At 51.8% G+C, this 13,296-nt stretch overlaps 1 protein-coding gene across 9 annotated transcripts in view; it reads left to right on the top strand.

Moving 5' to 3' along the window:
- Nucleotides 1–13,296, top strand: part of PAXIP1 (PAX interacting protein 1) — a 49,392-nt gene that overhangs the window by 22,016 nt on the left and 14,080 nt on the right. For all 9 annotated transcript variants that reach the window (XM_019930273.3, XM_019930271.3, XM_073810125.1 and 6 more), the window contains 4 exons: nt 4,606–5,002; nt 5,488–5,582; nt 12,040–12,135; nt 13,059–13,196. In XM_019930273.3, the coding sequence (XP_019785832.2) occupies nt 4,606–5,002; nt 5,488–5,582; nt 12,040–12,135; nt 13,059–13,196 (726 nt within the window). The remainder of the gene's footprint in view (nt 1–4,605; nt 5,003–5,487; nt 5,583–12,039; nt 12,136–13,058; nt 13,197–13,296) is intronic.

The raw sequence follows: 13,296 nt of genomic DNA, 5'->3' as shown, positions 1-13,296 counted from the left end.
GGGGGACCCCTGTTCTAAGGGAGGAAAGTCACTGAGACTTGAACTTAGGTGAGTGGGTGGAGGTTGACACGTAGGGTCTTGTCTTCCATGTAAGGAGCCACTGGGGGGATCTCGTCGGGGTGGGCAAGTAGCTACTTCTTATTACGAGTCGCAGCACCACAATCACGTCTGATGGCGGGGAGGTTTTTAAGAGTCTTTATTGGTTAAAGATGCATGAAAAGCACTCTTCCTCCCCTCCCTCGGCTTCAGCAGTGACCAGTTGATCGTGCCTGGTCCTCGAGACGCCGGAGGGGTGGCATCCCGAGAAAGGCGGGCAGGGTGTGTGGGGAGAGACGGGGCTCAGGGGCTTCGGGGACAAGGTTCCGACAGTCGACACGAGATTCTGGGAAGACGTGTTACCGCAGCCGGTTAGGAGCCAGTGTAAGTTGACCCCAGCTTGGGCCGTCAGCCAGCGTGAGCACAGTGGGGCCTGGCCCAGGCAGGGAGGGGGCCGCAGAGAGCAGCCCCGCGGCGACGGGTACCTGGCAGCCCGGAAGGGAAAGCAGTTTTGGGGGTGCGGTGGCTTTGGTGATAAAGGCGGAGAGTGAGGTCACGCACCAGTCACTGACGGGCCGCGTTCTGCTCAACATGTTTAGTTTGGCCCAGATAATTTAAATTTGATTTGTTTGCCCAAATCGTGAGATTCTCCGTGACGACGGGGTTTCCGGGCTGTCTTGAGAAGTGGATGGTGTCGTAGAACGGAGCTGGCATCTGAAGTCTGAACGGTGCCTGTCCCTCATGGCCGAGCAGCAGCTGTGCCCTGTGGACTGGGGCTCCATCTGTGTGCTAACTTCCCGAACTCCATCCCGTCATGCTTTGTGTTAATCCCTCTGGTCCTGGAGGTGAGTTTGAGTCTGAAAGGGGATTGGCAGCGAGAGGCTGAGGGAACGAGGACGAGGTCCCTGAGATGAGGTGGTCAGAGAATGGCAGGGCCAGGCCTCGCCCGATGGTGTCACCAAGGCTCAGGGAGAAGGTGGAGCCCAGGAAAGAGTGGGCGCATCTGTGGGCGCCTGGGCCCGCGTGTCAGCACCCAGCTCCGCAGGGGCCTCGCGGAGAGCGAGGAGGTGGTCGGAAGACGGAGCACGCGGGGTGGGCGGGATGCGGATGCCAGGCCAGAGGCAGAGCGCGGAGGGGAGATCAGAAATTGGGGGCGTGGGGAGGCTGGAGGGCCAGCCGGTCTGGAGAGGCGACCTGGGCTGTTCAGGGGGCCTGCCCTGCTGGCAGGCGGAGACCCACGTGGGCGCTGGGAGGATGGAGGAGCCGGTGTGCAAAGCCTCTTCCCCCGTCCTCAGCTGAGGAACGAGGAGCGGGAACAGGACGGAAGTGCGGAGCTGTCCGTTCACTGGAGGGTAGAAAGCACTGCTGGTCAGTGACTGGGCATGTCTTCTGGATTCCGCATTTTTCAAATACAGTGGATGTTGACTTAAATCCCAAGTTCCCTCCATTTGGATGTAGAGGTAAACTCATCTCATTGGAAATGGAAATGCTGACTACACCCGGAGGCGGGGTGGGCTGGGCGTATCTCTGCCTTTGCGTCGTCCTGCAGGTCGGACCTCCGCAGAAGACGGACCTGATCTACTCAGCCGCGTGCAGAGGCGGGACCAGTTCTAGCGAGGGAATGGTTTTGATCACTAATGAGAACGCTTGCGCAGAGGTCTGAGGGTTCTTCAGCAGTGTCAGAACACTAGGCCATTTTGCTGCTAGATGTGAAGAAAATGAACCTTTGAAATGTTAGAAATAAAAGATTTGGTTTAAAATTAGATCAGGGGGTTGAGGAAACATAGCAACCATCAAACACCTGGGTTTTTTTTGTTTTTTTTGGGTTTTTTTTTTGTTTTTTTGCGGTACGCGGGCCTCTCACTGTTGTGGCCTCTCCCGTTGCGGAGCACAGGCTCCGGACGCACAGGCTCAGCGGCCATGGCTCACGGGCGCAGCCACTCCGCGGCATGTGGGATCCTCCCGGACCGGGGCATGAACCCGTGTCCCCTGCATTGGCAGGCGGACTCTCAACCACTGCGCCACCAGGGAAGTCCCAAACTCCTGTTTAAATTGCAACTTTCTGGTGGTTAGGAGCCGTGTGGTGTGTATCGTGCTGTTCTATGAAAATGTTGTGGCTCTCAGTATTAAGTAGTTTAAGTGAGGACTGTGGCAACTATGAGGGAAAAATTCACAGTTGACGTTCACTAAAAATGGTAGTTGGCAGTGTGGCGAATCTTGTGCCCAAGCAGTTAAGAGTTTTTCTTTGATTCTTCAGGACTAACATAGGTTCTCGGCCAGAGGCAGGTCAGAGGGTTGAACAAGCCATGTGATGAGTGTGCAAGGTGTTCTAAGGGGCACCTCACACCCCCTGGCCTGCCGGGCTGCCCGCTCCCCAGCCAGGCTGGCCAGGTGCATGCACGGCTTTCCAGGCCATTGTCCACCTCTCAGCCTCTGAGAGGTGGCTGGGCTCTTGCCAGTGTCTCTGTCTGCTCTGAGTTGCCCTCCTGTTGCGTCTTGGCCTCCCCCAGCCCCTTCAGAACATGGTCGCCCACGGAAGGGGCCTCCAGCTGAGTCCTGGCCCCGGGTGTTCCTGCCGGCCCACCTGACGCCACCAGGAGCTCCCCTGGCCTGGGGAGCGCCAGTCAGGTCAGCCCTGTTCGTGATGGCAGACAGTCAGGCTGTATCAAATCTACCCTAGGCTTTTACTTCTGGGGGTGAAAGAGTAACATATGTACAAAAGTTTAAATTTTAAGGGTACCACAGGCTGTAAAGTGATGGTAACTCCCTCCCACCCCTGACCCCATGACCCCTCTGCCAGACCAGTGTCCTTTGTGTGGGCTCGTGGCCCATCTGCAGATATCCAGGCAGGGTCCCCTCCCCACTCCTGCCTCTTTTTTTTTTTTTTTTTTTTTTTGCGGTACGCGGGCCTCTCAGTCGTGGCCTCTCCCATTGCGGAGCACAGGCTCCGGACGCGCAGGCTCAGCGGCCATGGCTCACGGGCCCAGCTGCTCCGCGGCATGTGGGATCCTCCCGGACCGGGGCACGAACCTGCGTCCCCCGCATCGGCAGGCGGACTTCCACCAGGGAAGCCCCTGCCTGCTTTTTTATGGAAATGTTAACGTCCCAAATGCTGTTCTGTATACTTGTGCAGGGTATGTGGTGGGGTTCATTTCTCCCTCCACTTCACTGGGTATTTTTTAACACTTGGTAGAGAAGAATTAGTTATCCTGTTGATTACAAATGTGTTGAAAACTTTTCTTCCTGCTCAGAGCTCAACTTGAGGAGTTTTCAAAGTACCCAAAGAGTCTCCTTATAGAGATGTCTTACCTATAGGCTGACTTCAAAGACAGATATACTCAAACACTTGAGTTTAACTTATTTCAATTTTAATTTATTTCATCACTAAATCCAAAGTCTGTTACTCTTGCAAATTATATAACCTTTATGTTTTGGAGTCTGTTTTAAGTGAAAGAGATATGTCAAAAACATATTTGAGATTTTTGTATAGGTTTGGTTTATGTGAAAGTTGCATTTCTGGAGTTTCATTTAAATGACAAGGATGTTTTTAATAGGGATAAATTGTATTGATTGACTTTTGGTAAAATCTGTTTGTTACTGGCTTCCTTGACTATGAGAAGTTGGCTTCCAATTTTTCTTACTTGAGCATGTTGGGAAAATTCATTGTATGACACGTTTCTTTTGTTACATCCAGCGCTGCGCAGGGTAGTAAAATGACATGGCGATCTGACGCTCAGCGAGCTGGTGTCTCCTGGTCCCGGTCCGGCCCCTTCCCGCCTTGCAGCTTGTTCGGCCCTCAGGCCGACTCCTGTCCCTGGGAGGGAGGGTGAGCTCAACCCCAGCTGGCTGGCGGCGGGGTTCTCTAGCTTGAGGTGTTCTGTTCCACGTGTGGAGCTCCCATCACCTCTGAGGAAGGCGAGTGTACCAGCTGTGCTGAGGGCCTCTCGGCTGGGGGAAGGTCGACCACGCAAGCAAAACTAGTGCTGGTGTCTCTTCCGTCCCTCGTTCGTGTGACAGAGCAGGACGACCGCAGACGGGAGGGGCCGGCGGCTGCTCTCCAGGGTCGCCTGTGTCCCGTGCCTTCACAGGTCTTTGCGTCCTCCTCTGCCGGACCCCTTGCTCCTATGGGAAGCGGCAGCTGTGGGAAGGAGGCTTGGGTCAGGCTGTCCGGCTGCCGGTGCCTTCGTGGCCGGGCAGGAGGGGGCCCCGGAGGGACAAGGCCGCGCCCTGGGGCCGGCGAGGTCATTGTGGCCGAACACCCGTCCCTCTGCTCTGGAGCACGTTGGCCACTTGAGCTTGTGTCGGTCAGCTTTCACTCACATTAGCTTGTTCCACTTCACTGAGGTTAGTTTCACATTTTGGGGAAAATGTCTCACGATATGAACTTACTTGCTTCACGAAGGCTGGTGATGCTTAGTGCACAGGAGACAACGGCAGCTGTGTTTGCACCGTCCGGCCAGCGAACGTCTGGCTGACAGCGTGTAGGGTGTGCCGTCGCCCTCCTGATGAGGGCCGGGGAGCACATGTCAGCAGCTGCTGATGACCACCTCGCCTGATTTCTGTTTCCAGATCTTACAGTCCCTCGCAGCTCCGACAAAGACCTTAGAGCCACAGGTGAACCACAGCCAGCAGAGCCATGCGAATGCAGCGCTGCTCAGCCAGGCGAAAGTGACCCCGGAGTCACATCTGTCACCACCGGCCCCGCCGTCCGTCCTGCACCTGCCGCCCCAGCAGGCCCTGCAGCTCCAGCAGCAGCCTTACCCGCCGCCGCCGCATCCGTTTCGGCCACCGCTGCAGGCCCACCAGCCTCAGTTACCCCCGCAGCAGCAGGCGCTGCAGCACCAGCTCGCACACTTGCAGCAGCTCCAGCGCCTGCACCAGCAGCAGCAGATGCAAACGCAGGCGCCCCCGGCCCCGCCGTGCCAGCCGCAGCGCCAGCTGTTCGGACACGAGCCAGCAGTAGAGAGTTAGTAATGTGGCTTCTTCCTTCTTTTTCTCCCAAAAGTCCTGTACTTACTTGGAGAGTGTTTGCAGGTAGGGTAAGGATTCATGCCAAAACAACTCTTAGAAAACGGGGAACGGGGGTCTCATTACCTAACAAAGGATATAGTTAGGAGGATGGAACAGTTAGATTTCTTTGGTACTTTGGGACGCCGTACCCTGAAGTGAGCAGTGGCGTCCATAGACCATCAGGCTGCCGCAGGGACCAACTGGGGATGCTCAGTGCCCAGGCAGGAGCCGTTGGTTTCGTGTTCTCAGTCACTTAACGTAGACAGGTGAGCAACTATGTTCGCAGCAGTGTGCCAGAGGTCCTCACCGTACTGGTGGATACGTGATGGTCGAGCGTGACTCGCTTCACGCATTCATACTGAACTCTGCAAGATGAGCTTGTTTATGTTTTGTGCACACATTCATGCGTTTGGGACTTTAATGCGTATGATTCTATTCTAGTTCCAGAAGAAGGCTTCTTACTGGGATGTGTGTTTGCAGTTGCGGATTATCCAGAGCAGATGTCTGACAAGCAGCTGCTGGCCACGTGGAAAAGGGTAAGGTTACTGAGATGCAGGTACAGATACGTATACCTACACACGCACATATAATACCTGAAGGTGTTATGGGCATTTTTATTAACACCCCCGGGACCTTGGGCAGATCCGCTGTTTGGGCTTCAGTTTTCCAAACTGTAAGTGGAAAAGGTTGGACTTTCTCATTCTTAAGATTATTTTCAGTCCTGAAATTCTGAGTGGCACGGATGACGTGTATATAACCGGGGGAGTGGGAAGAAGATCGGGTTTTGGTGCTCTCGGGTCGGGACCCTGGACTTGTACGTAGCTGTGTCATCTCTGTTCTCCAAAGGCGAGTGGCTGGAAGGGACCGCAGAGCCCTCTAGCCCAGGTGTGGAGCTGAGTCCGTTGATTGATTCATTGGTTTGCACAGTGGCCTTTAAAGAAAAGGAGAAGTAAACGCTTTCTCTTGCAGTGCCACAAATCAAATTGAGCCCGATTTTCTTTAAAAGCATGAGTTTATGTGCTTCAGATGCATCTGCAGTGGCTTCCCTGCAAGCACTGTTGGTGTTTAAGCCCCCGCCATGTGCCAGGCAGTGTCAGACCTAGGGAACGCTGGTGACTGAACAGGAGCGAGGAAACCGGGAGACGGGTGGAGGAGCAGCCGCACGCTCAGGTGACGGTGAGCAGCACATTGGGTGCTGGAGAGCCTGGAGAAAGGTGCTAGCCGGGCGGGTGCTTGTCAAGCAGAGGACCCTGTCTGCGAGGCCGAGTAAGCGTTCAGGGGAGGGAGGGGTCCCGGTGGAGAGAGTGGCGTCGGCAGGGCCGCGGGGCTGCGGAAGGGGCGCGGCAGTGGGAGAGCACGCCCCTGGGGGCGGGCTTAGGGTTGGGGTCCGGGAGTCACGGAGGGCCGGAGACTAAGACCCGACTTACCTGGCGCGTTGTAGGAACCGGAGTTTGCTCCCCATCGTCTTGAGAGCGTGTGGAGCGTGGGCAGGTGCGCGTGTGGCCGTGAGATGTTGGGCACGGAAGGCCGGGGAGGTGGCTGGGCTGGGGCTTGGTTGGGAAGCGCTGAGCACCCGAAGGAGGGCAGCCGCCAGGGGCAGGGGAGGAGACTCCTGTCTGAGAGTTACAGCGGCAGACGTTTTGTTTTTAATTATGGAAGTGTAGGGGGTAATGATATTTAGAAAGTATCCTGAAGAAAAAAGTAGAACAAAATTCAGAGATACGAAGAGGTTTGCTTTCGGTTTTGGGGGTTTTGTTTTTGTTTGTCAGTTAAAAGGTTAGTCCCGAGAGGTCCAAAATTAAATCCTAGAAGTTTGGGAACAGAGGAAATGAAGGCAAGAAAGTTGAAAGAAGGTCGCTTATAACTGAAGGGCGTTTCTGCAGATTGAAAGGAGAGAAGAGGGCGCTGTTCGGGCTGCCGTGAAGGTGCAACGTGTGAGGGATGCCTGGGCTCAGGGCTTGAGGATGCGTACCAGCGGGACCTGGGTGGGCGTCTGGCTCTCAGAGGCAGCCCGTGATTCCCAGCCCGGGATGCCGTATCCAGTCCGTCAGTCAAATGGGACTGTGGGATGAAGATATTTTCAGACTCCCCCAGTCAGAAACTGTGCCTGCCGTGTGCCGTGCCACCCAAGAGGAGGGTGTGGCCAAGGGTGGGGCTTGACCCAGAGATGGAAAGGGATTCCGAGGGTGAGGGTGCAGGGCAGTCCAGACAGGCGTGAGAGCTGGTGGAGAGGGATCAGCCAGCACCGGAGCGGGGGGCGGCGTCCGGGAGGGACGGCACGGGGTGGAGGAGACAGGTCGCTGGAGGGGCTGGACCGTGTTAAGCGGAGGTGACACTGCATTCGTCTTCTGTTGCTGTGTGATGACTCCCCCGAGACTCAGTGACTTGAAACAACAGACACTTACTACCCCGTGGTTCCTGTGTGGGCTGGAAGTCCTGAAGCGGCTCGGTGGGTGGCTAGAGCCCTGGCCCCCAGGAGGCTGCATCTGAGGGCTCTGCTGGGCTGCAGGGACCGCTTAGAATGCCGCCCCCATGGCTCTTGGGGGGCCCCACCCCCCCGCCCCGGGCATCTCCAGGGAGCGCGTCCGCTCAGCATGGCGCCGACTCCCCCGTGGCTTTGCTGAGGCCGCATGCCATCGCCCGGCGCGCTCTGTTGGTCTGGCCCACGCTCCAGGCCGAGTCCAGCCCTGGCCCCTGGAGGGAGGAGAGTCAGGTGACACGCTTTAGAGCCAGCACGTTGCATTTCTTTGAAGAGTCTGGGCAAGAAATAGTGAAAGGTACATGGAAAGCTAAGAAAAAGACAGACGAGAAGGAGGGGAATGAGGCATTTGGTAACACCAGGGAAAGCAAAAGTTGGTAGCAGAAAGGAACTTCGTCCCGGTGTGCCCTGATAGACCAGGTAGGTGGTGAGCTGTACTGTATTAAATCCCAAAGGCTGATTGAAATAGGGACTGTGATAGAACCAGATTAGGAAGGCGCACGTGCGTGTGTGTGTGTGTGTGTGTGTGTGTGTTTTAGTTTCTGGGGGGAAGGTGGCCTCCACAGTAGGAGGTTGTAGATAACATCTAGAGCTAAAAAAGAAATTGCATAGAATGTATTAGTTAGAATATATTAATAATTACCAGAAGGAGTTAAAGAGCTGGATGTGGCAACCTTAGGGGAGTGGAAAGTGAGTGGGGTACTAGCAAACTGCTGGTTTTGTCCTGGGCCTTATTAAACTATGTTTATGCGTCACTTTAGTCAACGTAAAAATCAAATTTTAAAAGTAGTAAATGGAGAGGAGTGGGTCAGGATGGCAGAGGAGAGCGACGTGGAGCTCCGCCCACTTCCACAGGTGCGTCAGAATACGTGCACATGTGGAAACGGCTCTCACACAATATCTACTGAACGCTGGCAGAAGACCTCGGACTTCTGAAGGGGCAAGAAAATCTCCACGTAACCAGGTAGGACAAAAGAAAAAAGAAAAAAAGAGAGAGAAAGGAATCAGGATGGGACCTGTGCCCTTGGGACGGAGCTGTGAAAGAGGAAAGGTTCCTGCACCCTGGGAGGCCCCTCCCTGTCAGGGAGATCAGCGGGGACAGAAAGGGAGCTTCCGAACATACAAAGAAGAACTTAACACCAATCCTTCTCAGACTCTTCCAAAAGACTGAAGAGGAGGGAACACTCCCAAAGACCTTCTGTGAAGCCACCATCACCCTGACACCAAAGCCAGACAAAGACGCTACCAACAAAGAAAATTACAGGCCAGTATCTTTGATGAACATAGATGGATGCAGGAATGCTCAACAAAGTATTAGCAAACCTAATCCAACAAAACATAGATGATAAGACCACGACCAAGTGGGAATCAGCCCACGTTCATGAGGATGGTTCAGCAGACACAGATCAATCAGTGTGATACAGCACATCAACAAAAGAAAAGACAAAAACCACATGATCATCTCAATAGATGCAGAAAAAGCATTTGACGAAATTCAACACCCATTCATGATAACTCTTACCAAAGTGGGTATAGAGGAACCAAAATATAATAAAAGCTATTTATGACAAACGCACAGCCAATACAATACTCAACAGTGAAAAGCTGAAAGCCCTCCTGCTAAAATCTGGAACAAGACAAAGATGCCCACTTCACCTCTTCTATTCAACATAGTTTTGGAAGTCCTAACCACAGCAATCAGACAAGAAATAAAAAGGTATCCGAATTGATCGGGAAGAGGTAAAATTGTCATTATATTCATATAACATGGATACATACAGGAAACCCTTAAGACTACACACAAAAATGAATTCAGCAAGGTAGGAGGAGGATACAACATACAGAAATCGGTTGCATTTCTTTATACTAATAATGAAGTATCAAAATGGGAGTGTGAAAAAAACAATTCCTTTTAAAATCATACTCCCCAAAATAAAATACTTAGGAATAAAGCTGGCCAAGGAGGTGAAAGACGTCCAGGCTGAGAACTATAAAACATTAATAAAGGAAATTGAAGATGACTGAAAGAAATGGAAAGCTAGCCCATGCTCTTGGATGGGAAGAACTAATATTGTTAAAATGGCCATACTACCCAAAGCAATCTACAGGTTTAATGCCACCCCTATCAAATTACCCATGACATTTTCCACAAGTAGAATCAGTAATCCTAAAATTTATATGGAACCATAAAAGACCCAGAATTGCCAAAGCAATCCTGAAGAAAAAGAACAAAGCAGGAGCCATGACCCTCCCAGACTTCGGACAATACTACAAAGCTACAGTAATCAAAACAGTGCGTGGTACTGGCACAAAAACAGACATATGGATCAGTGGATCAATGGGCACAATAGAGTGCCCAGAAATAAACCCACACACCTACAGTCAGTTAATCTTCAACAAAGGAGGCAAGAATATACAATGGAGAAGAGACAGGCTCTTCAGCAAGTGGTGTTGGGAAAGCTGGACAGCTGCATGTAAATCAGTGAAGTTAGAACACACCCTCACACCTACACAAAAATAAACTCAAAATGGCTTAAAGACTTAAACGTGTAAGACATGACACCGTAAAACTCCTAGAAGAGAACACAGGGAAAGCATTCTCTGACTTAAGTCATACCAATGTTTTCTTAGGTCGGTCTCCCAAGGCTGTAGAAATAAAAGCAAAAACAAACAAATGGGACCTGATCAAACTTACAAGCTTTTGCACAGCAAAGGAGACCATAAACAAAATGAAAAGGCAACCTACTGACTGGGAGAAAACCTTTGCAAATGATGCAAGTGCCAAGGGCTTAATTTCCAAAATACACAAACAGCCTCACACAACTCAGCCACAAAAAAACAACCCAATCGAAGAGGACCCAAAACAGACATTTCTCTAAAGTAGACGTAGAGATGGCCAGTAGGCCCACGAAAGGATGCTCAGTATCACGAATTATTAGAGAAATGCAAATCAGAACTACCATGGGGTACCACCTCACACAGGTCAGAATGGCCATCATTAAAAATAACAAATAACAAATGCTGGAGAGGGTGTGGAGTAAAGGGAACCCTCCTACACTGCTGGTGGGAATGTAAGTTGGTGCAGCCGCTATGGAGAACAGCATGGAGGTTCCTCAAAAAGCTAAAACTAGAACTACTGTGTGATCCAGCAGTCCCACTGCTGGGCATAAACCTAGACAAAGCTATAATTCAAAAAGACGCACCCCTGTGTTCATAGCACTATTCACAATAGCCAAGACGTGGAAGCAACTTAAATGTCCGTCGACAGATGAATGGATAAGGAAGGCGTGGCACATACCTGCAACGGAACATCACTCATCCATAAGAAGGAATGAAATGATGCCATTTGCAGCAACATGGATGGACCTAGAGATGATCATACCGAGTGAAGTAAGCCAGACAGAGAAAGACAGATACCATATGATATCACTTAGATGTGGAATCTAAAATGCTACACAAACGAATCTATCTACAAAACAGGAGCAGACTCATGAACACGGAGAACAGACTTGTGGTCGCCCAGAAGCAGCGGGTTGTGGGGCGGATGGAGTGGGAGGGAGTGTGAGGTCAGCAGGTGTAAGCGAGAGCGCAGAGAATGGACAGGCAGCAGGGTCCTGCTGTAGCGCACAGGGAGCTGCGTTCACCATCCTGTGATGAACCGTAACGGAAAAGAATATTTTAAGAAAAGGACTTGTATATGTGTACGTGTAACTGAATCACTGTGCTGTGTACCTGAAACTAACACCACATTGTAAATCAACTAGACTCCAGTTTAAAAAACATTTTTTTAATAAAAAATTTTAAAAAGTTGTAAATGAAATGGAATTGTTTCGTGGGGCAGGTCTTTTTAACATATAAAGTTCTCGCTCTTTCGGTATACAGCGTTTTAAGTTTTGACCAGTTCCCCTTAGTGCCACACAACTATGTAACCACTGCCGTCGAGGTACGGGACAGTCCCCTCACCCCAAAAAACTGAATCTGTTTCTAAAAATAATTTTCTGGTGTTCACAGACTTCATTTTGACCTTTTTTTGGTTTTGTTTTTTTCCCCCTTTTAGAATAACGTTTCTTAAAAGCAGTGATTCTAGCCCCGGGGGACGATTGGCAATGTCTGAGACATTTTTCACTGTCGCAGCTGGGGGAGTGATATTGGCGTCTCAGGGGGAGAGGCCAGGGGTGCTGCCGGCCCCCTGAGATGCTCAGGATCCACCCCCGCAGCTCAGTCAGCTGGTGTAAAACGTCCGTAGTGCCCAGTTGAGAAACCCTGTTTTAGAAAGAGCATTCCACTTTTCCTTTGGAAGTTCAGATGGAATGGTGTTAACGTTCATTTTTATTGTACAGTGCAGGGTGGAAAAGTCCGTAGATATAGCTGATAACATCTTTTCTACTTTTGGGGAACTAGACGATGAAAATGTATAATGGATTCTTTTAGTAGCCGTCTTATTTGAAATTACAATTCCCTCTTCCCCTGAGCGCTGGAGGTTGACTGTGACTCTGGGTCTTGTGCGTGTCTAGATAATCCAGGCGCACGGAGGTGCTGTGGACCCCACGTTCTCGAGCCGCTGCACACACCTGCTCTGTGAGAGTCAAGTGAGCGGGCTGTTCGCACAGGTGAGTGGGGGCTCAGCTGCGATGGAACCGAGTCTGTCCCTTTCTCTGGACAGTGTTAGCGTTCTAAGTGACTCTAGTGATGATCGTGTTTGGAAAGGACTTTTTTCTACCTCTAAAAATAGAAAATTGCTTCTTACTAATTCTCCTCGATCTTTGGTGGGTTAGATAGATACCTCTGTGGCCACCAGGCCTTTCTGTCTGTGAGGAATGGAGAAGGGGACATCCCAGGTGGTGGTGCTAGGGGAGGGTAGACGGCTTTCCGCTTCAGTCCAGGGCCACACTGAATGAAGAGCGGCCGGAAGCAGGATTTCTTAACTGTTGGGGGATTCGTATGCAGGCCTGACCTGGTCAGTCCTCCAAGCTTCTGTCCTGCAGAGCAGACGCTTCCTCCTCAGTATTACCTGCTCTCCCCTGAAAGTTCATTTCTTCTCTTTTCTTAAAAATGTTATTTGTAGACAGACGCGTGTCAGTGTGTGTGACACACGGCCTCTAAGGAACCCCTGTTAGAGTAGGTAGTGGTGCCTGTGGGGAGGTGCTCGGTGCTTACTTTTAGGTGAGCAGTTGCGTTCTTTCGTGACTTGTGTGCGGGGCCCTTTGTGTTCTCATGGGGCGGTTTTAATTTTGATGATCAGAAATGTCGTCTCCTTCCGTGACTGAAGTTATTTCCAGGTTGTCAGACGTGTAGCTCTTCCCCCCGGTTGGCTCTTGTTCTTGGGTGGCCGGTAGTGTTTTCGGGGTGTGTTAAAGTTAACCTGCGGCACCGTTGCAGTTCATGGCTTCAGTAAACTGAGTGCTGAGCTCGTGAGATTCCTTTATTTATAGGACTCCCGTTAAAGGTGGCCTTGTTAGCTGTCCAGCCTTATAGTCTGTGTTTAGCCTGCAGTGAAAGCCCCCGAGACCAGCCCGTGCTCTTGCCTTTGCAGGCGGTGAAGGAGAGGAAGAGGTGTGTCACGGCGCACTGGCTGAACGCGGTGCTGAAGAAGAAGCGGCTCGTGCCCCCCCATCGGGCCCTGCACTTCCCCGTGGCCTTCCCGCCCGGGGGGAGGCCGTGCTCCCAGCACGTAAGGCTCACCCCTCCTCCTCTGCTGGGGGGGTCGTCTGCTCCCGTGTCCTCCGTGGGCTGCGAACGGCCCGCTGGCCGGTGCCGAGCGCGATAGGCAT

This window comes from Tursiops truncatus, chromosome 9, assembly GCF_011762595.2.
Source record: "Tursiops truncatus isolate mTurTru1 chromosome 9, mTurTru1.mat.Y, whole genome shotgun sequence".
In the NCBI taxonomy this organism is placed as follows: Eukaryota; Metazoa; Chordata; class Mammalia; order Artiodactyla; family Delphinidae; genus Tursiops; species Tursiops truncatus.
This window is presented reverse-complemented; position numbering and strand designations above follow the sequence as displayed.